Genomic DNA, 24,385 nt, shown 5'->3' on the forward strand with positions numbered 1-24,385 from the left:
AACTTAGATCTATGTTTAAACTTACTATAGCCTTTCAAGTTTTAACTTCTATTGATGTTTTTACCCCTATTCTCTATGACAAAAGCTTGATTCTCAGAGTCTGAATTCATTTGCTTTACTTTTTCATTAAGCATATTGTCATTTATCATCTCTAATATCACTTTGTAATCAAAAGCTGAATTAAGAATAATCACAACTAAAATATTTTAGTTGTCTGATAATGAACCCAAAAGAAATAATGCCTTTATTTCATGAACCGTTTTAAGTTTCATAGTAGTTATATGATTGAATATATCTTGAAAATCACTTAAGTGTTCTATAATTGATTATCCATCATTATATTGTAAAGTTATAAACTTTTTAATAAGCATAATTTTTTTCATGCTTGTTTTTCTTTCATACAATGCTGTCAATTTTTTTTTCAAATGATGTGGGCATCTATCTCTTTCACTATATGATAAAACACGCTTATATCAAACCATTTTCTGATTATGGCTAACTTTTTTTTATTAACTTTTTTTAGCTTTCATCTTTCGTATCTACTAGTTTAGCTGAATCATCTAATATTAACTCATACAAATCTTTGTAATATAAATAATCTTCCATCATAGGCTTTCAAATTAAAAAATTTAATGCTATCAATTTTATTATGAAACATGTATCACTCTTCATGATCTCAAACATAATTTACTTCTATCTTAAGATATTTCTGTATCGATGTCTCAAAATAACCTTGCTCTAATATCATTTATTGGGCTTGAAGTGACACACAAAAACATAGAAGCAATATATTGTAATAAGCCCATAATAATAGACAATAATCAATAACGTAAGAAAAAAATAAAGCATACTAAGATTTACATAAAAAAACAATAAGTGTAGAGAAAAAAAATACAAATCACCAGAAAAATCTTCACTATCAAATAATGATATACAAAATTTTTCTCTAGCTAAAACTAGAGCTAATCAATAATTAAAAAGATAATTAAAAAAATCTCATTAAATAAGTGACTCAACAAATACACTTTGGATTTGCTCCTAGATAGCTTCAAACCCAATCTCCATTGTTCAAAATGTAAATCATTGAATTATGAACTTGTTAACAAAATTTTAACTCAATTAGATCACGAATTGACTTTCATTCAACCAACTATCCCTTGTCCCTTTTCTCTCTATCTTTTTTGGTTCTTTTTTTATTTCTTTTTTGGTGACACTCTTACTTTCACACCTAAAAAACCCCTCACTTCTTTTATTATTTAGGGCTTTTTATTCCTTAGTAAAAAATAAAAGGCTTTGAGCCTTTTACTTGGCTAAAAACGATAAGCTGGAACCCACGTTCCTAATAAAAAGATTGAAATCGACAAGGTGATTTTAAATCTCTTTTCTTGCATTTGCTTTACACAAGAACAAATTTTTATGCATTGCCATTAACACAACTGTCTGGTTTGCTCCTGCCTAGCTCTTAAATGCATTCTTTTTTCTTGACCAAAAACTCATCACAGTTACCATAATCATCTTCAGTTTATAGGCCAACAAAGAAATTGTATGCATTTTTAGCTTTTTGTTTTAGGTTTAAGAACATACTACAAATGTCAACTTACTCTGCCAGTAACTGGATTTTAAATTTTTGAAAAATAAAATTAGCTACTAAAGTTTATATTAAATTTAAAGTTTGAAAGCAAAAATTCAAAAGAAGGATTAGAGGTTGTCATTTAGAAGAAAACTTTTTTGATACTAAAGAGATTGTTGTGTGAGGATACAAAAAGAGATTGATTACAGGTGATGAGTATGGATGACAATGGGTTGGGTTGTGATGGGTTTTTGCTTGCCTCAAACCCAACCTGATCCAGTCGATGATTTTTTTAAATTTTTTCCATACCTAAACCTGATTGACCTGATATTATATAAATAGTACATGATTCGATCCGAAATAAATAAAATATTATTTTTAATATAAAATATTTTTAATATAAATATAAATATAAAATTAAATAATTAATTAAAAAATAAAATTTTTTATATATGTATGGGGTCGGATTTGCCTAAAACCCAATCTTGACTTTTTCTTATTATTATCTTAATCGACCTGACCTGAAATCTGATTTAAAAAAAAAATCTTAAGAGATCGGGTCAGGTCGGAACCCATCGAAGATAAGTTGGATTGCCATCTCTAGTGATTAGATTTGAACTTTAAACTATTAGATACCTTATTTTAAAGGAGATTACATAAATCAAAGCTAAATTTTGGGTTCAATCTAAAAGAAAATTTTCTAATTTTCTTTGCATCGAATGGTATTGATTATTATTACATTTTTTTTAGCATAAAAGAGAACACCTAAAATCTCTATCCTAAATTCAGTTTAGTACTATTATTTATTCATCTAAGGTAAGACACCAGATTGATAGCTACAATATAAATTGGTTAGGTTGAACCATGCTTATATAATTCTAAAATTAGTTTAAAAGTTAATAGGATTGTATTATTGACGACTTGATTTTGGATTCAATTAGCATATATGTACTATTACTGACATAGAGCAATTAAGTTGGGGGGTTGGCAAGCTACCAATTCTATGCCTATTTGTTTTCTACAGCTTTAAATGAGTTTCAATGTTTTTCTCCTGCGTTTCTTCCCTATATATGTTTTCTAATAAATTCCAATCGATAAGCAAGACAACAACGCCCTTTTTTAATCAGGAGATCAATAGCACATATTCATATTAAACAATGATAGCTTCTTTCCTTTTTTCTTTATTAGAAAAATTTTCCCTAATACATTTTCACGCATATATTACTGATAAAACGTCAAACTCAACTTAATTTGCATGTTATAAAAAAAAGGGGAAATTTGGGTTTTAAAATTCAATTTCACAGATATGTCCCAAGAAATGGGCTCATATTCCCATGGTGGTGCTCTTCGAATAACATGAAATAAAATATAGAAAGAAATTAAACGTCTCGATGCACCATCATCATCTGCTAGAATTTATGACAAAGTCTCGTTTGTGTAGTTGTATTTAACATCAAAAGACAAATGGTGTGGCTGTCAAAAAAGGAATCGAGACGCTTCATAATTAATGGGCATAGGCCATAAGAAAATAACTCCATAGCCAATCACAAATTAAAATGTGAATAAACAAAATAGGTGGCCAGCTAGGTAGTTGGGCACATGAGAAAGATCAATTTAACCATATTTATTAACTAAAGCTATCTCAAAACTTTTGGTGCCAATCATTTAATTAAGATTCAACGATCAATTGAAACCCATGTCATCACTTTGTTTTATTGAATGAAAAGGTTTTTTTTTTTTTTTTTTGCCACTGAATGACAAGTTTAAAGAAACTCTTTTTACATTAATAATGTTCTTCACAACGAACTTCGCCTTTCAATTTCTTTTAGATAGTAAGTAGTAGTAAGTACAAGCAACAGCTATTGAGATATTTTTCATATTTTTATGTATTATTTAAGTAATAACTATATATTATCAAGATAAATTCGTATATTTTGATTGATCGTTTAGTGAAATGTAAAATAATTCTCGATTTATATATATTATTTATATTTTTAAGTTGTTTATGAAAAAAAAAAAAAAGGCTGTTAAGTAGATAAATGGGACGAAAGAAAGGATAAAAAAACATGTTGAAAAAAAGAAAAAAGGACCACAAGGACCACAACCACAAGCGAATGTTATTCAATATTTTTGGTCCTTGAGAAAGTGGCAGAACCAACATCTTTCTTTGAGACAGACACGATCACTAGCTGCCACATGAAGCAAATGGGCTCATAAGGGCCGTTCATTCGGATATTTTACTTAATTTCGAATTGAGTTACTTAAAATTAAATTAAATTATTTTTATTAATTAAATTAAATTTTTTTATTTCAAAAATTAGTTGATCAAAATTAATTTTGTTAATTCGATTAAATTTTTAATTAATCAAATAATAAAATATATTAAATTAAATTATAATTTAAATTCTTAATTTTTTATATTTAAAATAAAATAAATAAAAATAGTTAATAAAAATATTTAAATATCCAAATATAAAATTAAAAGCTTTAATAATTTGAAATGAAATAAATAATTTCATATATTTTTAATTTTATATATAAAGTTTATTATATTTTGTTTAATTCGATTAATTTGATTTTTGAATCAAATTAATTGAAAACTGAAATTTTCATAAAATAATGTTCAATAACTAATTTAAATTTATTCAATGATAGAATGATTAAATTAATTAAATTAATTTGATTAATTAATTTAATTAAAACCAAAATTAAAATATCCCTCGCACAATAATTTTGAAAAAACTGTTTGTGCATTTTATATAAACCCACTACGAGTCTTCATTAAACCTTAATTAGAATTAATAGTAAAAAGTGCAGCATTGATTGACGAGGAGTACCATATAGTCTAAAGAAATTAGACCAACAAGAGTAAATTAGTCCATATTTTAAAATTTTGAATTCAATTATAAAAATTTAAATAAATATTTTTTTCATCATTCAACTATTAATTTTTTATTATATAATAATGATGTGATAACGTCACATCAATTTTTAGTATTATATGATATCGCCGTGTCAACAAAATTTACAACATTGATTGAGGAGTCCCGTATGGTCTAAAGAAATTGTAAGACCAACAACAATAATAATTGTATAAAATTTACAAATTAACAGTATAAAGCTTGGGGCCCAAAGACATGTGACCACAGCGACATGTGAAGACAGAGCAAGACATCTGAGTTTAGAGTAGGGTTTATTGAATGCTACAACACGACCAACACAACCGAACAAAGGGAAAATAATTAAGAAAAAGACATCGGATATGACGTGATTAATAAGATGGAGCACGGCAATCGACAAAGCTACAAAAAAGTGGTTTCACACTGCACTCATGTTGCCGCCGAGACTTTCTTCTTCGGCAAAATCATTTTAGGGTTTGGCCAACCCAAGAGTATTGGAAGTATAGGACGCAGCTATAATAATATAATTAGATTGAGGTTAGTGGGGAAAGTCGTACAAACATGACTTTTTCGGAGAGAATTAATTGTCACAGAAAATGGTACTGTTTTTGCATGTGCTTTTCCTTCTAATTTGGTTGCTAGCTAGCTCTCAATATTTCTCTGACAGGTTAGGTAATTAAAAAAAAAAAAGCCTAATTTAGCATTGCATAGAAAATTATTGAAAAAGTTGGAGTTGAAAAATATAATTGAGGTTTAATTATTGTTAAGAAAAAAACAAAATTTAGTCTTGTTATGAAAACGAAAAATTAAAATATCTAAAATATCTTAAAATATCAAGTTTTAGAAAGCAAATTCATGCATCTCGAAAAGCCAATTAAAATTTTAATTGATCAAAGTGTTTCAAAAAAATTTTACTTCACAAGAATATATCTCTATTTGTCTTACAAATCTTATCCCATTCTTAATTAATTTAATTGAAATATAAAACTTCTTAACTTAAAGTTTAAATTCTAGATTGTTTAATGGTTATAAATATTTGAGAATATTAAAGGGGAGAATGAAGAATGATTTCCAATTTCAAAATCCAAATTAATACTTTCCTAATATAAAGTAGTGTAAGAATAATGGACAAAGACTAGCTAGTTAAAAACAATTGCACACTAAATTCTCAAATTAATCTAATCTAACTTTTCTTATTTTTTATTTATTCAATTTTTCTTAGATAAAAGAAAGAAAATATATTTGTTATCCAAATATTTTTTTAAATTAATTCAACCTAATAATAAGTTCCATAGTAAAAAAAAAAAACATAATAATATATCAGTCATTTAAATAATAAATATTGAAGGAAAATGAGAGAAAAAGACATTAATTTAAAATATAATAATAACTAGTATAAACTATTTTTAGAAAGAACAACTACTATAAACTTAATTAATACTAATAAATATAGCTATTATTATATATATCTTCACAATGAAAAAATTGCTATGGTGTAGTTTTTATTGTATTTTACATTTACACTTATTTAATATATATTTTAGTATCATTGCGTTGGATTTTAAATACTTGAATAGAATTTTGTTATTGAATTAAAATTTTTATATCTTTTATTGAGTTAAAAATATATAATTTTGTGAAATATCTTAAAATTAATTTTATTTTTAAAAAATAATTTAATCATATTTTTTATTATTTAAGAGAAAATATTAGTTAATGTATTAATTTTATGGCTAAGTTGTTAAAATTAATTGAAATATAATATAACATGAAAGTTGCTTATTAATGAATCAATATTATATTTATATATGATAATCATTTTACTTCTCGCACGTATTGTTAATTATAATTAATATTAACATTAGCGCATATTAAAACTCATATAAAATAATTTTTTAAAAAAAAATTGGTTATCTCATTTTGATAAAAAAAAAAAAAAAAAAAAAACCCTTGGCACTATCCAATCTTACTTTTAATAAAAATAAAATATCTCATGCACGATGAATATGCAGTACATTTGACACTTGCTTTTTTTTCACTTACGGTGTAGCCTATTCCCCTAGCTTATTGTCATTAAAGTTAATCATTCCTTTTATATTTCTTTATAAACGACAAAACAACATATTATGCACATGGATTTTGATATGATTCCAAGCGTTACACATGTGAGGCATGACATTAAAGTAAGAAAGCATTTGAAGACATTTATTTTTGTTATTTTCACATTAATGATATATATATCTTTAAGGCTATACATATTCAATAATTCTAATTAACATTGAAATTACAACTTTCTCTAATGACCATAATCTGGGGCCAATTAGCTACAGTTAATTCCTATTTAATGTTATGGTGAGGATTTGAGTTATTCAGATTTGAAATCAAATGTTACGGGATATGGCAACTCTTATGATAATTCGATAAACAACTTAAAATAATTGAATTATGATATTATTAATTTTGTTTAACTTTAATTAATTAATCCATTCATCTTCTAAATTCAAATAAGATGCTAGACTTCGGAGATCCAAAGTTTCACTTGTTTGGATTAAAAGGTCAGTGGTAGCCTCCAAGTAATCAGGCCTTGCTTCATCCACTGAACTGTTAAGCTCGACTTCATCAATTAAATTGAAACCATTTCCGTATTCCCGATTCTCCACCACATTGTCACCATTTTCATCAACTTGTTGAATTGGATGCAAGTCTGACGAGATTGGAGCGTCCGATACAAGAAGCTCATTGATGTCAAAGTCCATCAAGAAATCGATAGAATTATCCTCATGGATGGCTGAATAAGACGGTGTCTCACTAGCTGTGTTACTTTCAGATTTGGGGCCTAAAATATTGTTTTCAGCTGTCTGATTATCTAACAGTCGTGGGATAACATGGACGGCCTTGGTGCACTTCACTGCTTTGGTTCGAATCACCTTGTGCTGATCATCTGTCGTGATCCCCTTCGGGGAGGATTTGATGCAACTCAGTTTACTCAGCTTGTTAAGCTGCATTTTAGAAGCTTGGTTACTCTTGGGAGTAATCTTTTGGCCTTGCACTCTCTTACTCAAATTCGTGTTCCAGTAGTTTTTGATTTCATTGTCTGTTCGCCCCGGTAATCTACCGGCGATGAGAGACCATCTGAATGAGCCCAAATTTACATGTAAAATTTTTAGCTTTGGCTTTATTTAAAAAGCATCCAGAACTAGAATCAGTTAGGTCACAGTTGAAATTTGCCGTCAAAACAACAATAATTGAGAAATTTGACATAAATGGTGACGCCTATCAAAGAAAGTCATTCATGAAAAAGATCTTTACGGGCAAAAACAAAACAATTTAGTGCACTATTTCACCGATATTTACTACTGTTCATTAGCTCATTTTCTTCCAAGCCAACATTTTTCCAATCTCGCACACTTAAAAGGGAAAAAGACTCAAGTAAATACCGGTTACCAAGGAGCTTGTGTAGTCTAATAATAAGCTCGTCTTCTTCGGTAGAGATGTTTCCTCTTTTAATATCTGGCCTGAGATAATTCAGCCACCGTAGTCGGCAACTCTTCCCACATCGCTGCAACCCTATAACATACAAATTAAACTCAATAAGCACATTCATTCATTATTATACAAATGGATTAATAGAAAAAACAAAATTAAGAAAAGCACCAGAAAATCAAAATTAAAACTAAAGCTGATCGATCAAGCAATTAATCAATGAGTACGTACCAGCTCTTTGAGGAAGGTCTCTCCATTTGCCTTCACCATGGATGTTAATGTAGTTTGTGAGGATTTTATCTTCCATCAAAGACCATGCCCCTCTATTAAGTCCTTCTTTAGCACAGCAAGGCCTCCTTCCCATTTACGTACGCCTTGCCCTGCTTATTATTTTGCTATAGCTGATCACCACTCCCTCTCTCTCTCTCACTACTAATACTCTCTATACTTTGGATTCTTTTACTACAACTTATTATTGCACGTCCTTTTCTACTGATGATTTTGGCCTTCAACCCTCTCTTTGATTTGTATAAAAAAAGGGCGAAAGTCCTGCCTTTTTATATACACAAATGTAGAGAAGCTGCTCAACTACTTCTAAACAAATACCGTATACAGGGGCTGACCTTTGCATACAGACACTTTCACCTAATTAAGTAGTTTAGAATTACAGTATAATATATTGCCAAGGATTAACAGTTAATGTCTTCTTTTTATTTTTCATTTTTCACTATAAGAAATGTTGATCTTAGACTAACAGTTTATGTATATATATTTTGGAAAATTTTTTGAAGGTTTTGGAATTTTTTAGTTTTATATTTTTTCAGATCAATCCAAATAGATTTATTTACAATTGAATTTAATGAAAAATTATCTTCTCCCTGTCTTATAATAAATGCTGTTAAATATCGCTTGGAATTTTTACAATAATGACTCCACTAATTATACATGCGGCTTACATATCTAATAATTGATTTCCTTAAGTAGCATTTACGGTAGTACGTACTGTTTTTCAACAATTACTTGTAGCATGAGATTCACGTGCTTTGCAAAATTCAAGGTCACAAATTCAAAATTTTAAGGCTACCTGCCTGCAAACAGGAAATATTAAGACTTCGCTGTTGGAGAAAATATTTTTTATTTTTATTTTTTGTTTTTTTAAAAAATATATTTGAGAAACAAAAATAAAAATATTTTTTAAAATAAATACAAAAATAAATAAAATGTTCAATAATATTACTATTAATGTCATTTAATTATATATATATATCGTATATTTATTAATTAATGACATTAAAAAATATTTCAATATAATAACTTGTAAAACATAAGAAAAAAAGTAATATATATTCTTTGTTTTTACAATTAAAAATTTTTTTTATTTTCATATTTTAATTTACTTTCATTTTTGTTTTTTAAATACTTGTTTTTATTTTTAATTACCGAACAAGTTTTTATTTATTTTTTTATTTTTTAAAAAATAAAAATAAAAACTAATTTTATTTTCTAAAATCAAACACTATCTAATATTCATCATCATTATCAAGAAATAAAACAACTGATAAAATCAAAAAACAAATTGTTTGAGTAATTAAACGAATGAAACGTGAAGTATTGGATTGCATAGTTCTTATCTATCGTTCAAAAGGGCCACATGACTTCACCTACTACCCAATCGGTCGATTCGGGGTTTACTAACTTCCGCATTAGATTGCACCTAACATGCTGACGTGAAACCCTTAAAGAGGGGCTCCATCCTGATTGAACGGTCACTCCATGGAGACATTAAAAATATTATTTTTCGGACCCCCTTTAGATTCCAGCCTGTTTTATTCCAACAAATTTGGATCTCGTGCATCATTTTGTTTTTCCTTTTCCTTTATTCTGTTTCAATCGCCTTATGTCGTTATACACGAGATGGTACAATAATAAGAGTTGGTTTTGTCTCTTTGTGACCCATGGACGGTTCACATTTTGAGTGGAAAATTCGGTTTTACAATATTGAAATAAATTTAAAAAAAAAAAGGCTTTTTTTAACGACACTGACCCTCTAGATTGGAAGCTTTTGAGCTTTCTACGAGAATGACAGAAGAGAAAGAAATAATAATAAAAGACAAATCTTATACTACCAGCTTTGATAACAACGTGGTGGGCGTAACTTATATGTTTCATTTTTTTTTTCAAAATTTATTAATCAAACAGATGGCATCAAAAGAAGAATATTCGAAATTGAATCTGTTGCAGAAGGTTAATTACATCAGAACCAGGACAAGCTGTAAAATCTGAGCAGATAAAAAAAAAGTACAACAAATTAAATCAAGAATAGGAAAGAATCTACAGCCAGAATAGCAGGTATTTGCGAATATCAGGTAGCTATGTGTAAAGGTATCCGCTTGATATTCTCTCGGAAGAACACAGTTTAGTCATGCGGGCTTACTGTAGACAGCTTGGCACCCTGCATTTCCCAAGAACCATAAGTAAAATAAGACAGCTGGTGTGGTATGATTATATACTAATTAGGAAGGTAATTAAGTTAGCTAAACATGTTTAAGCGACCATCTCCTGTGACTACATGACTTATGTGATGTTCATTGTAGACAATTTCTGTCCAATTGTATGAGTATGATTATGATATGATTCTTTTTGAGTGTTATTATGAACATGTTTAAGAATATTCAATTTATTTTGTCGGATGTTAAGGGGAATAAGAAAGAAATTGATATTCTCTCATTTCGTTGAATCACATTGATAACAATATTAGACATCCCATGTAATCATTTGCAATCACTAAGGAACTTTAAAACAGCTCCAAATTTAAATTTGTTTAAGCAATAGTATATATGTAAGCGAGTTTAAGTTTCTTTCACATTACTTATAATCAACACAATTGAAGAATTAAAGTTTTTTATTAAATTTTTTGTAAATAGAGAGGTTAGAATTCTGTCCAAAACATTTGAAGAACACTTGCTCAACATCTATCTAATCCTTCCCTTTCATTCTCTCAAATAGAAAAAATCTCTTACATATAGTTCATGAGGTCAAATTCGAAATCGTGTATAAAAAATATATATTTTTATCAGTATGCACTGGTTTGATTTAACTAATGCAAAATATTATCAAACAAGATATCATTGTATTCTAAAACTATTCCATTCATTCATTTCTCTTGTATATCATAATTGATGGGATGAAATATATTTAAAAGAAAGTGATACTTGCAACATCCTTAAAGCCTTGTTTTTTCTTTTGCTTTATACTCGCCGAAACTCACAAAGGCACAACAATAATTCCATATTAGCATGCTTGTTTAACAAAAAATTTTCTAGGATTCCAAATAATTGTTGAGTATTATGAACAAATTATTAATTAAGGTCTTTCCTCCTATAAGAATTACTATATAATTAAAAAAAAATAGATTATGTCCAAGATTTTTGAGGGCAAGAAATACTTAGACCCTCCAAAGACAAAGGTAGAGATCAATAGCTATAGCATTGACTAATTCAAAATGTAAATTAACGCTTACCGATATGGGATATATAATAAACTTGATCTCATCATTTACTTTGTGCTTAAGTTATAATCCCTTGGACCTCGTCCCCCTTCCCCATGCCCTGTACTTTAAAAAAAAGTTAGAATCCCGTTAATATTGTACATTGATATTTGAGTGAGTCTATTTCTTTGGTCTCTATATAGCCAACAATGACTTGTGATCGAGAGAGAAGGGACAAGAATCAAAATATAATCTTCCTCCATTTAAATATAATATATACAGTGCACATTCATTAAACAAAACAATTTAATTAGTTAGGTCGTAATTAAATTTTGATTGATAATCTTCGACGCATGCCTGCCTGCCTGCCTGCTCACCATTAATGACAAAATGACCAGTAGATCATTTCTTGCTTAAAACATGCAAACCATCGCCCCCCAACCATGTTTCGAGTATGGTAACGTACGAGCGAATTAAGGTCTGAAAGTTAAATTAAACATCAGCAAATCCAAAACAAAACATAGAAACATGGGAAGAGATTAAGAATTTCCTTAATAAAATAGGTAATAGTCCTACTAAGCAAAGCTGTGATGTTGAAAGAAGGCTGCGAAAAGCAAACATTAATTGATGGAGCTATAATTAATAAAATTATAATTTGCATAATTTGATTGACTACATAAAATTAGGGAATCATGGACCATTTTTATTCCCCAGGTATCTGATGGATTGTGTTCGAAGCCTTTGACAATATTTCAAATTAAACAATATTCATATAGTTGACAAGAAAATTCATCAAAATAATCTGCATGAGACAGTTTATTCATAAAGATTTTTTGCAAGTGGCTTGATTTCCTTGCGTGATATTATCTTCCATCTTAAGGAAAAATATGCTATTTGGCACGTTGGTCATTTATTTTTTACATCTTTCCATGAAATTAAATTGGCATTTGTATGTGAAAATTTTGGAATATAAAAACAAATAATTAATATTAAGACATTTTGGAAATCCTTTTCTGAATATAGAATTATGATCTATAGATAATTTTTTATAATATATATTTATTTATTCATTCAAACTCTTTTTTGATCATCAAACTCTCTTTCCTTTATTATAGTTTTTTTTTTAAAACCAAAACAAGGGCAAATAATTATTTAGGGTAATTATTGTTTGATCCGATAATTAAACAGTCTTGAAGTCAACAAGTCCGTTTACTTGGGAGCCCGGGACTTGAAAAAGTCGTCCTATGACTGACAGAGCCACAAGTTCTAATAAAAGCAGCGTCGAATCTACGTTCTTTCAAATTATTGTCAATAATTGTTTGCTCTCGGTTTAATTGTTGCTTCCTTTTTAATAAACTAAGAAGCTGCGGGCTGCAGGATCCACTTATGATCGAATACGATGATTGGGAGAGATAGAATCTTATTGGAATCTTGGAAGCGTTGAACCCAGATTTCTCACATAAAAACTCCAACATTTCAGTAATCTATAAAATATGACACAACAAAGAAGGAAAAAAAAAGAAGACCACATTGATAACGTAGTTTGCTGTTTTACGTTAAGGTTTTTTTGTTTTTTTGGTTACTGTAAAATATTGACTTTGAAGTCTTTTAGGCAAACATATTTAAATTTCGTAAACTTCTTATAAACATGCATGAATCATGATAATTGTAAAACCGGATGCAATAGACACTTGGAATTAAACCGACCAGGCATTACAGATAACACCTTCAAGGCGATGCCTGGCGCCAACCCTTTTGGACTAATCCGATCATGTATTTTTTGTATATTATTTTAAAATTGTTATATATGTAATAACTAATGCAATTGATTTGAAGAAGAAAAAGAAGAAAAAAATTTAGAAAATACATTTTTAAGAAACTTTTTTTATTAGGATAAGAGTTTTTTATTTTAGTATAAATAGCTTCTTGAAAGCATTATCTCTATAATACAACGTCTAAACGAAAACAATTAAGATTACACTTCAAGAAACTTTTGAACACATGTGAATCAAAAAATAAAAGATTCAAAGTGAGAGATAATGATTTGATCCTTGAAGAAATTGTATGTAAATATGCATTAAATTAAGAGTTAATGGAAGTATATGTAAGTCCCAATTGGAGCTAAGACACCCTTTTATGAATAAACATGTCTGAAATAAAATTAATGGCTTTTGAAATGAAGTGAAGCAACATATCTAAAGGGTTAATTTTTTATATTTTGAAAAAAATGGTCAACTTTTCGAAAGAGAGCTAAAAGCATTTTTTATACCAAGAGAAAACTAAGGCAAAATAGTCACTGCCTTCCAAATGGCAAGCAACTACTTATGCTTATTTTTTCTAAAATTACACTCGAGACTTGATGAGCAATGTATAACATATAAAATCGTGAATTTATTATTAGATATAGATTTTGAAGTCACAACTAATTTTTTTTTATTTAGATGTAATTGGTTATTTAATTAAATCTTTCTTATTTAAAGAGAAATTATAAGATTAACTTAGATATATTTAAATAACATATTCTGATCCATGAAATTAAATTTTAGGTTTAAAAGTACAATTATGCGTGAGAAAAATTATAATACCCTCATAGCGTTCATCCAAAAGATGGTATTAATCTGATTTTAAATTATCCAAGCCTTAAGATACCTTTATAATTTACCTAATAATTTAATTATTATAAATTAATCTTAAAATTAGTCTAATAGTTTGATAGTAACTTAAGATAATTTTCTCATCTCAATAGTATTAACAAAGACTAGTTTTCCACTCTAAATAAACTAAGTTGTCGGATTCATTAATATATTTTATTGAAAAAAATAATTAGTAAAATCCTCTAATAGTTTAATAAAATTTACTTTGATACAGATTTTACAATAGTTTAATGAGATTTTATTTTAAATTTATTTTTAAAAAATTCATTAAACCTTCCAATAATTTGATAAGATTTAATTTTAAAATTCAAATTGTCTAATAGTTTGGTAGAATTAAACTAAAATAATTTATTTTATTTTTCTATAGAAATTGAATTATGAAATTCTTTAATAGTTTAACAATATTTTTGAATTTATTTTGAAAATATTTTTTTTAGAATGGAATAAAATTAAAATTCATAAAAGTGTCTTGTAAAAAGTTAAAGAAAAATTTTATTTTTTTGTAATAATTAAAAAAATAGAATAATAAAAAATCTAAATTAAACCAAAAATAAAATAAAATAAAAATCAAATTAGAAAATGAAACAAAAAAGAAAAGCCATTTGCAATCAAGTCTGATCCTGCACGCAAGTGGCGCACGGGTCACACAAGTCAAGATCTTTCCCAAAACGGCATCATTCCAACCCTATATAAAAACCACAATTTCTTTTATTTTACTTAGAATTGCCTATCCCTTTCTTCCTCTAAGCCTTTTTTCCTCTACTCTCTTTCTACCCTTAAAACTCAGGTGACCAAAAATTGGATTTTGTCACTAGTTTTTAAATTTTTCATTAGGATCTAATCGAAAACTTCAATTTTGGTAGGAAAATTCAACCGAAAATTTTAAACATTCATCCCAATTTCTAGATTTTTTTTCAAAAAAATAAAAAAAAAACTACCCAATCCTAGAATCCAAACAATTCCCTAGAAGCTAACTCGAAAATCTCAAACTACAAATAGAATCCAAAACCAGAAATTAATTCCTAAAATCAAATTTTCAGGATTAAATCCCTAGAAACCCAAAAGCTCTTCAAAACTTAAAATATACTATAGCATTTTTTTTCTTATTCTCCTTTATCGTTTTTGTGTAGGTTTGAGGATGATTTATAAGGTTTTTTTACAAAAATTTTAGGGATTTCTTATTCAATAACAAAGATTGAATCTATCTCAAACATGTTCTATCCCATTTATTACCTAATTTATTCTCTTGATTGATATTATCATGTTTCGTGGCTTAATTTTTATTTTATTCAGGCTGAATTTCTTAGATTAAATCCCAAGTACCAAATCAAACCCTTGATTCCTTTTTTTTTTTATTTGTTTGTTGTTTTCTTCTTTTATTTAATTAATTATCAATTTTTTATTAAGGCAGTAAACCAGAAATGAAATCATGAAATGCCAAATAGACTTATGTTAGGCTTAAAGCCTAAAATCAATTCAATGCCCAATTATTCAAAGCCAATTTAAAACCCAAATGGCTTTTCAAAAGCCCAACGGTCCTGACAAAATCGAATTGAGAATTTGAATATATGCCATAACGAAATGGGATGTCTATAGTTGCCTCTCTTTGCACATTCCTATGAAATAGGAATGCTGCAAAAACATAAATAGCCATTACATTAAGATTTGACAAATAAAATTACATATGTCAAGTAAAAGTTCAAAGTTACATGACTTAGATAAAGCCAAATTCAAATGTGAAAATGATCAAATTGAACCAAAGTCGAAAGTGACCGAGTTATGCCAAAATAAAAAAATAAAGGTGATCGAGATTTTGCTACAAGTCAGAAAATTAAATGACTTAGATTGAGCTAAGGTCAAAAGTGACTAATCGATATTGAACCATAAGTCAAAAAAATAAATAACCTAAACTGAGACAAGGTAAAAAATGATTAATTGGGATTGAACCGTAAGTCATAAAAATAAATGACATGGACTATGCCAAAGCCAAAAATAAGTGATCAGGACTAAATCACAAGTTAGAAATGTGAATGATCTGGACTAAGTCCAAATCAAAATTTAGTGATCGGGATTGAATCACACTTCTAAAAATAAAATGACTTAAATCGAGCTAAGATCGAAATATGAAATCAAATAATCTTGAAAATAACAACCACAAATTGTAATAAATCATGCCTGAAGGTCTTATATATCATATTCAAAAATCTTTGAGAAAAACTCCTCTAAAAGAAATGCCTTCATAATACAAAAAATGTACTCCTTGTCCAAAGAATCACAAGTTCAAAATTTTTCATTAAAGTCAAAAAATTATATATGATATATGATAATGCGAATGATGCAAATATAACAAATCCATATGATGTAAACGTATGTCCTAAATAATAATGCATATTAGTCAAATATTTGCTATAGGGTGCAAATGCATCCCTCAACCAAAATGCAAATGCTAGATTATACCAATGCAATGCCATGAAATTTCAATTGTGATAATAAGGTTCTCAAAACTCTTTTTTTTTTAACTCCAAACTCTTCAAATTTCCAACAAAAGGAACAAAATTAATTCTATTCTTTATTATTCAAAATGGGCATTCGCCTTCTTTTTTCGAGAAATTTTCTTTCCTTTCTCTTCAAACCCAATGTTCTTACCAAACTTTGAGGGTTTCATCTTTTGTCAATGTCTCTTTTAACTTTCCTAAAGCAATATACAATCTCTCATGATATTATTCAATTATCAATCATTATCCCAATTTCAAGATATATAAGATGCAAATTATACATTTCTTCTATTCATTACAAAGCATTTAAATAGAAAGGAAAATGCAATGATTGAAAATGAGATATAGATAATAGAATGAAATGAATATCTTTTATTTGAAAAAAAAGCCAGATTACAAATAATGGCTATTTAAGATAAACTTGTGCAACTGGACAAGGTAAAAGCTTACAAGGATGGCTATTTAGGATAACAATATCCTAAGATAAATGATCAGATAATCATGACAATATATCTCAAATTTTTTTCAAAAACTCAACCATACAATATCCTTAGCACTTTAGAGCTCTTCAAAATATACTAGTTTTCATGTAGGTGAACCTTTCAAATGATGTTGTATTCTCCTTATCCCAGTTGCCTTTACAAGCTTTCAACTTGGATAAACCCTTTTTTAGTTCAAACTCTCCTTTCAGTTTTTTGATTTAAACTCTCTTTTTTTTTTTAAGCAAAATATTTCTTCACGGCATAAAAATTTATAAGATTGGAAAGATCATTTCCATCCATCTCCTTTAAGATCAATGCTCCACCTGAAAAAGTCTTTTTTATAACATATGGTCCTTTTTAATTTGGGGTCCACTGTCTTCTATTATCATGCTGATTTAAAAAAAAATTTAATACAAACTTGTTTTCTCAAAATTGATGAGGTCAAACTTTCTTATCATGAGCTTTCATTATCCTTCTCTGATATAATTGACCATGGCATAGCACTACCATCCTTTTTTCTTAAATTGAAGTTTAATTACTCATAGTGCTCTTGAATCCATTTAGCTTCCTTTAATTTCACTTCCGTTAACACTCTAATAAATGAGATTTTTACTTCTACTAGAATATAGCCTTCATTTATAAACTAAGAAAAATGAGGCTGCCTTAGTAGAAGTGCATACCAACGTTCGATAGGTATATAAAGCAAAAGATAATTTCTCATACCAATCTCGATAAGTCTCAATCATTTTTTTTAAAATTTCTTTTGATATTCTTATTTGTAGCCTCCACTACCTTATTCATTTTTGGGTAGTATGATGTCGAGTTATGATGTTTAATTTTGAATTGAGAACATATCATTTTCATTATCTTGTTGTTTAAGTTATTGGCACTATTTGAGATGAGCCTCTCTATATTTACAGATTATTTCTTTCTTTATAAACTTGTAGACCATTGATCTTATCACATTTGTATAAAAAGCTACCTCAACCCATTTTATGAAGTAATCGATTATCACAAAAATGAATCTATTCTCATTCAATGTCTTAGGAGTAATAGGAATAATAACATCCATGCCCTACATAAAAAATTACCAAGATAGTGCCAAAACATGTAAAGCAGTGAGTGAAGCATTGATCTTGTCAGCATAAATTTGACATTTATGATTTTTCAAGTATAATTGATGCAATCAATTTCCATTGTTAACTAGTAGTATCTAGCTTTCATAATCTGTCTTGCTATCATATAACCATTAGCATGTTCCCCACATACCCTATCATGTACATCTTTTATAATCTTCTTTGTATCAGCTACATTTATACATCGTAATAACACCTGATCTCTACTTCTCTTATAGAGGACATCACCATCTAAGAAAAAACTCATAACCAATCTCCTCAAGACTTTTTTATAACTCTGATCTGAATATTACTAATTTCTTAAGTATTGCAGGATGTCATAATACCAAAACTTTCTATCTTCCTCTTTCTCCACATTGGTGCAATGTAATAACATATCTTTGATATTTAACTTAATGGGCAGAATCTTAATATTATTATTAACCTGAATCATCATCGTCAGAGTAGCCAGGGCATACATAATCTAATTCTTTTAATGAGGTAAACGTTCAAATTGGATAGTTTTGAATTGTTTAAGCAATTTTAAGATGTACTTATGATATGGGATAAGCTTCGAATCTTTTATCTTTCTTTCTCCTTTCAATTGATAAATGACTAAAATTGAATGCTCGAACACCTTTAATACCTTAATTTTCTATCCAAACTAGCTTGTAAACCCATGACATAGGCCTCGTATTCTATTATATTATTGGTGCAATTGAAGTTCAACCTTGTTGTAACGAGATAATAATGTTTTTTGTGAGATATCAAATTACCTAATTCCATGTCCCAAGGTATTAATAGCCCTATCGAAGTACATTTTCAAGACTTTTCATTATCATTTTTTTCTCTGACTCAGAGATGACTATTAGTTCTTCATCTAAAAAATCAAATTTCATTGGATCATAGCTTTTAGTAGCATAATTTGTAAGAAATTTTGTTATGGCACTTCCTTTGATTATTTTTTAGCTTACATATATAATATCATACTCCAAGAGCATTACTTACCACGTTGCAATCTGTCCAGATAATGATGGCTTCTCAAAGATGTACTTAATTGGGTCTATTTGGCTATAAGCCAAATGATATGATAGAGCATGTACTATTTGAGTTTTTTAGTTATCCAAGCTAAAGCACAACATATTTTTTTCAATGATGAATACTTAGACCCATATTTTATGAACTTATTACGCAAGTAGTAAATAACTTTTTTCTTTTTACTAGATTCATCTTGCTACCCCATTTCACATCCCATTGACTTCTCATGTACAATTAAATATAAAATTAAAAGATAGCTTTAAAATAGGTAGTACTAACACTAAAAGATTTGATAAGTACTATTTAACCTTATAAAAAGCTTCATGACATTTTTCATTCCACCCACCAAGATTGTTTTTTCAAAAAAGTTCAAAGATGGGTTTGCATTTGGAGATAAATTGAGAAATAAACTGAGAGATGTAATTCAATCCACCAAAAAAATATCATACTTCCTTTGATGTGCTTAGAGGAGATAGATTCTGGATTACATATATAGATTCTGGATTATACATATCTTGTTTGGATCTACTTTAATCCCTCTTTCACTAACTAGAAAGCCTAGCAATTTTTTTGACCTAGCTTTAAATATGTATTTGGATAGATTTAGCTTGAGCTGAAACTTCCTTAACTTCTCAAACAAATTTTTAAAGTTAGCTACATGGTCTTCTCTTTCATGAGATTTTGTGATCATATCATCCACATATACCTCAATCTCCTTATGCATCATGTCATAGAAGAGTGTCACTATAGCCTTTTGATAAGTTACCCTGATATTTTTCAATCCAAAGGGTATAACCTTGTAATAAAAAGTAACCCACATAACTATAAAAGTAGTTTTCTTCATATCATCCTAGGCCATTGTTATCTGATTATAATCGGAGAATCCATCCATAAAAAAGAATACAAAATATTGGGCTGTATTATCCATCAATTTATTGATGTAAAGTAGAGAAAAATTATCTTTTAGACTAGCCTTATTCAAATCATGATAATTTACACACATTCATACCTTATTATCTTTCTTAAGAACAGGTACTATATTAGCTACTCACTCGAGATATTTGGTCACCTGCAGAAAATCTACGTCAAACTACTTTTTTACCTTGTTTTTAATTTTTAACAGCATTTCAAGCTTCATTCTTCTCAACTTTTGTTGAATAGGCCTACATTTAAACTTCATGAGTAACCTATGCTCCACTATTTCAGTGCTGAGTCTAGATATATCCTAATAGGATTAAGTAAACATATCCATAAATTCTTGAAACAGATCCTCTAACATTTGTCTATCAACCGATAAAAATGATATACCAACCTTAACTTTCTTCTTGTTCTCATCATCCAATAAATTTATTATCTTAGTGACTTCTTGATAAGGCTAATAGATTTATTCTCTTGTTCAATCAATCTTATTAGATTTGAAGGTAAATTTTATTCTTTAGAGTCTTCTTCGATGTCAAGTTCATCAGCATTAATTTAGTTTTTAAAATTAAATCCTTAACTGTTATCATAATTATTTTCATAGTCATTTGGGGACTTAAAATTAAATGAAATAGGAAGTATTGGTGAAATGCTTTGTCTGAAAGGACAATAGAAACTAAATAGAATAAATGAATAAAAATGCACACTCTTACTCTTTTATTAAGATAATAAATGAAGAAAGGCTTATACATAAAAGACCATCCCAATGCTTTTGGACATAAGCAATTAGGAGTTATAATTACATTAGAAAGATATTAAGGACAACAGGTATCTCAATGACACTCTAATTTTTTTAGTTCAAAATCTTATAGACATGGATGGGCCAACACCTCTTCCTCTTGGACTTATGCATCCTTTTCACCTATCATCTAGATAGATAACTTGATGAAAGCTTCTTCCATACTCATTTTCTCTTCAGCATCTTCCTCTAACCCTGGTACATATATGCTTTTGGCTTAAACGTTTTATACAAGTGCGGGATAACCATCAGTATGCTTTTCACCAATTTTTTTCCTCTTCAATTATCTCACTTTCTCTTTATTTCCCATTGCTTAGCTTTATACCTTAAGCTTAATCTTTCGCTATTATTTGTTATCATTGGTAGCTCATTTATCCCTTGTAGATTTTTATCTAACCTAACTTCAAGATATCAACTTTTATTAACAATATGATTGACCACAATCTTAGAAAAATCTAGTTGGCTTAATTTAGATTATTTACCCATTGTATTGACAAGTTTGAAAGATTGATAAGAACACTCCAATGATTCCCCTGCAGCTTCTACATAGAAAGCAATCATAGGCTAAGTCACCAACAAATCTTATTCTCCAGCCATAATTAAAAATTGTCCATCCACATTGAACTTGACTTTTTGGTGTAAGGATGAGAGAACAACACCTATCATGTAAATCCATGGCCTTTTCAGTATATAGCTAGAAGATAAAAAAAATTCATAACCTAAAATTTTTCATTGAAAGTGTAAGGTTAGATTTTTAAAGGCATTTCATTGTCTCCCAATACCTTACACCTAGTCCCATCAAAGGTTCAAATGATTATATGACTACTTTTTATATGGGACATATCAATAGGTAGCCTTGCTAAGATGGATATGAACATAACATTAATAGCCAAACCATTGTTAATAAAGACCTTAACTATGGTATGACTTTTACACTTAATAGTGATATGTAGAGCCTTTGTGCTTCTTTTTCCTTCAGGTGATATCTCATCATTACTGAAGGCTATATAATATGTCACCACTATATTTCTTGTCAAATGGTTCACATATTTCACAAACACATTATATGCCACATAAACTTGATTTAACACATTTAATAAGGTGTTACGGTGTGGTTTCAAGTTCAATAGCAGTGATAACAAAAAAATCCTGATTGGTATCTTATTTAACTACTCAACTACAAAATACTCACTATGCTTTATCAACTTTAAGAACTTGCATTTTTTTTTTCAAACATAGGCTTTGAACTACTTTTTTCTAAAGTTAACTCTGGCTTAACTTTTTTTTCCATCATTGTTACTTTTTTTTTATTTCTTTTTCTAGTATCTCTAGAGTATAACACCTCTATTTCTGGTTATGCCACTACACTAGTCATGTTGGTTACGTTTGGCTTAGGTTTGGTCACCTTCTGCCTCTAAACTATCACTTCATAACCATACCTCTATGGCATAGACTTTTCATTCTTATAAGGGAACAAGCTACAAATTTTGAGAGTTACTGGTTTTGGGATGAGCTTATCTATGATTGACTTTAGTTTTTCACCGCAGTAAATGGTTATCAATTTTGGCATCCACTTCAATGACTTATTGATCATAAACACCTTAACTTTCTTTGAAGTTTTTCTTTCATCGTAAAACTCAATTTGATAAGAGTCCATTAATTTATGCATTTTTATGAAATTATTTACAAGCTTCAATAGAGTGGCTTGGAGCTCTGCTATAGTATTTACACTTTTAATTTGGAATACATCTTTCATGATAGGAGTGTAGATTTATTGGTTGTACCATACCAGCCTCATATAAGATATCAAATAATTAACTGAAAGAGGTCTTAATTTTCTCTACTCTCTTATTCTTGCAATGCTCTTTATCTTTATTCAAAGCATTCATTACATGATTAAGCAATGAATTGCCATAACATTAGGTGTTGTCTTTCCACTGGTATCAAAATTAATCAACCATTTTTTTATTAGATTGTGCATCTTATGCTTCAAAATGGTATAATTTTCTATGGAATGACCATCAATTTTATAATGATAATCACAATGGGTAGTAGAATCATACCACTTAGGATAGGATGTTTAAGTGGTTTTACAAGGACCGAAGTAACCAAATGATATTTATAGAGTTTTTAGTACAATTCTGTATAAGTCATAAGAATGGGATCGAATATAGGGTTTTCTCGATTATTTTATGGTTCTTATGGACCACTTATTGGGTTGGCTGGACATGTAAAGGGTCTTGCAGCAATTGAGACTTTAGGGTTGTATATGTTGGCAAATGGTTTGAATATCGATTAATAGGTGGGTGGATATTAAGGTTGTAGAGCTGGTTGTAGCATTATTTAGGGTGGGGTAGGATGTAGGGTAAATGGGTTATGGATAAATAATGTAGTTCTTGAATTGTTACCCTTTGAAACTCATAGCTTAGGCTTCACTTTCTTTTTTTTTAAGGTATTCTCTTGACAGCAAAAGGCTTTCTTCCTTCAAGTTTGCCAATGGCATTTTCAATGATCTCACTTGAAATCATCATATCAATAAAATTTTTAGTTACATTCTCTATCATTTTCTTATAATAAGGTAACTTCAAAGTGCTTACAAATAAAATCGTTGTCTTTTTTTTGGTTAAAGATTTCTAGACTTGAGTAATTATGTCCCGTCATCTCTGGGTATATTCCTTAAATGGCTCAATAGCCTTTTTCTCTATACTCTATAAAAAAAGACAATCAGGAGACATATCTATAATATGGCGATACTGATTAATAAAAAAGTGAGTGAACTTTTTTTATGATCAGGTACAGGTTTTGTTCAATTGGATGCATCACCTTACAGCAGACCTAGTCAAACTATCTTGAAATATATGCATAAGCAATTTTTTATTACTAGCATAAGCTATCATTTTATGACAATACATGGTAATATGCGTAATGGGACATTTCATACTATCATATTTTTTAAATTTCGACACCTTAAATTTTGGTAGTATAACCACATTCAAAATTAGAAAAAACTCAGCGACATCCATAGAGCCATAAAAATTGATACATTTCATAGCTCTTAACCTTTCTTCAAGCATACTCATCTTTTGATCAACTTTTGAGTCTTTCAAAGCTTATTCATTTTTAACTTCTCTTTTGAGTTATCCAAATTGAGAACTTGGATCGATTCAACTGTCTTTTCAGTAGGGACAAGGTTATTTTAACTTTTGACATTCCTTTAGCTGGGTGCAAGTGGCATTTATGAATAAGTGTAACCTACTAGAAATGTAAACAGTTGTGATGAAAAGCTTGGAGTGGATTGAGCCTGATAAAGGCCATAACCCAAAGGGTATAAAAGGTCAGCAATATCATATAAAACATATTTTTTTTACCGCATTTCCTTTATTCAACTTGCCCAATGCCTCAAGGATTTTACTCAACTTTCTCTTAATTTCCTCTTGGGCCTTT

The 24,385-nt window shown here is 28.8% G+C and overlaps 1 protein-coding gene across 1 annotated transcript; it reads right to left on the reverse strand.

Annotated features, from left to right (window-relative positions):
- Positions 1-6,692: 6,692 nt before the first annotated feature.
- LOC111304169 (transcription factor MYB1-like) lies at positions 6,693-8,483 on the reverse strand. Its single transcript, XM_089742482.1, has 3 exons — positions 8,185-8,483; positions 7,908-8,037; positions 6,693-7,602 (listed from the first exon to the last, which is right to left on the reverse strand). Exons 1-3 carry the CDS (start codon positions 8,315-8,317, stop codon positions 6,945-6,947), a joined length of 921 nt encoding a protein of 306 aa, XP_089598608.1. The 5' UTR covers positions 8,318-8,483; the 3' UTR covers positions 6,693-6,944.
- Positions 8,484-24,385: the final 15,902 nt, after the last annotated feature.

This window comes from Durio zibethinus, chromosome 13 (genome assembly GCF_047325235.1).
Source record: "Durio zibethinus cultivar Kanyao isolate XHJ-2024 chromosome 13, ASM4732523v1, whole genome shotgun sequence".
NCBI classification, from domain to species: Eukaryota; Viridiplantae; Streptophyta; class Magnoliopsida; order Malvales; family Malvaceae; genus Durio; species Durio zibethinus.

What these genes read in the sequence shown, in the direction of transcription:
- LOC111304169 (XM_089742482.1), bottom strand. Translation starts at nt 8,317, where the DNA reads ATGGGAAGGAGGCCTTGCTGTGCTAAAGAAGGACTTAATAGAGGGGCA. An exon ending in AGACCTTCCTCAAAGAGCTG is followed by an intron (nt 8,038 to 8,184) that starts GTACGTACTCAT and finishes TGTATGTTATAG; the next exon opens with GGTTGCAGCGATGTGGGAAG. An exon ending in CACAAGCTCCTTGGTAACCG is followed by an intron (nt 7,603 to 7,907) that starts GTATTTACTTGA and finishes GGGCTCATTCAG; the next exon opens with ATGGTCTCTCATCGCCGGTA.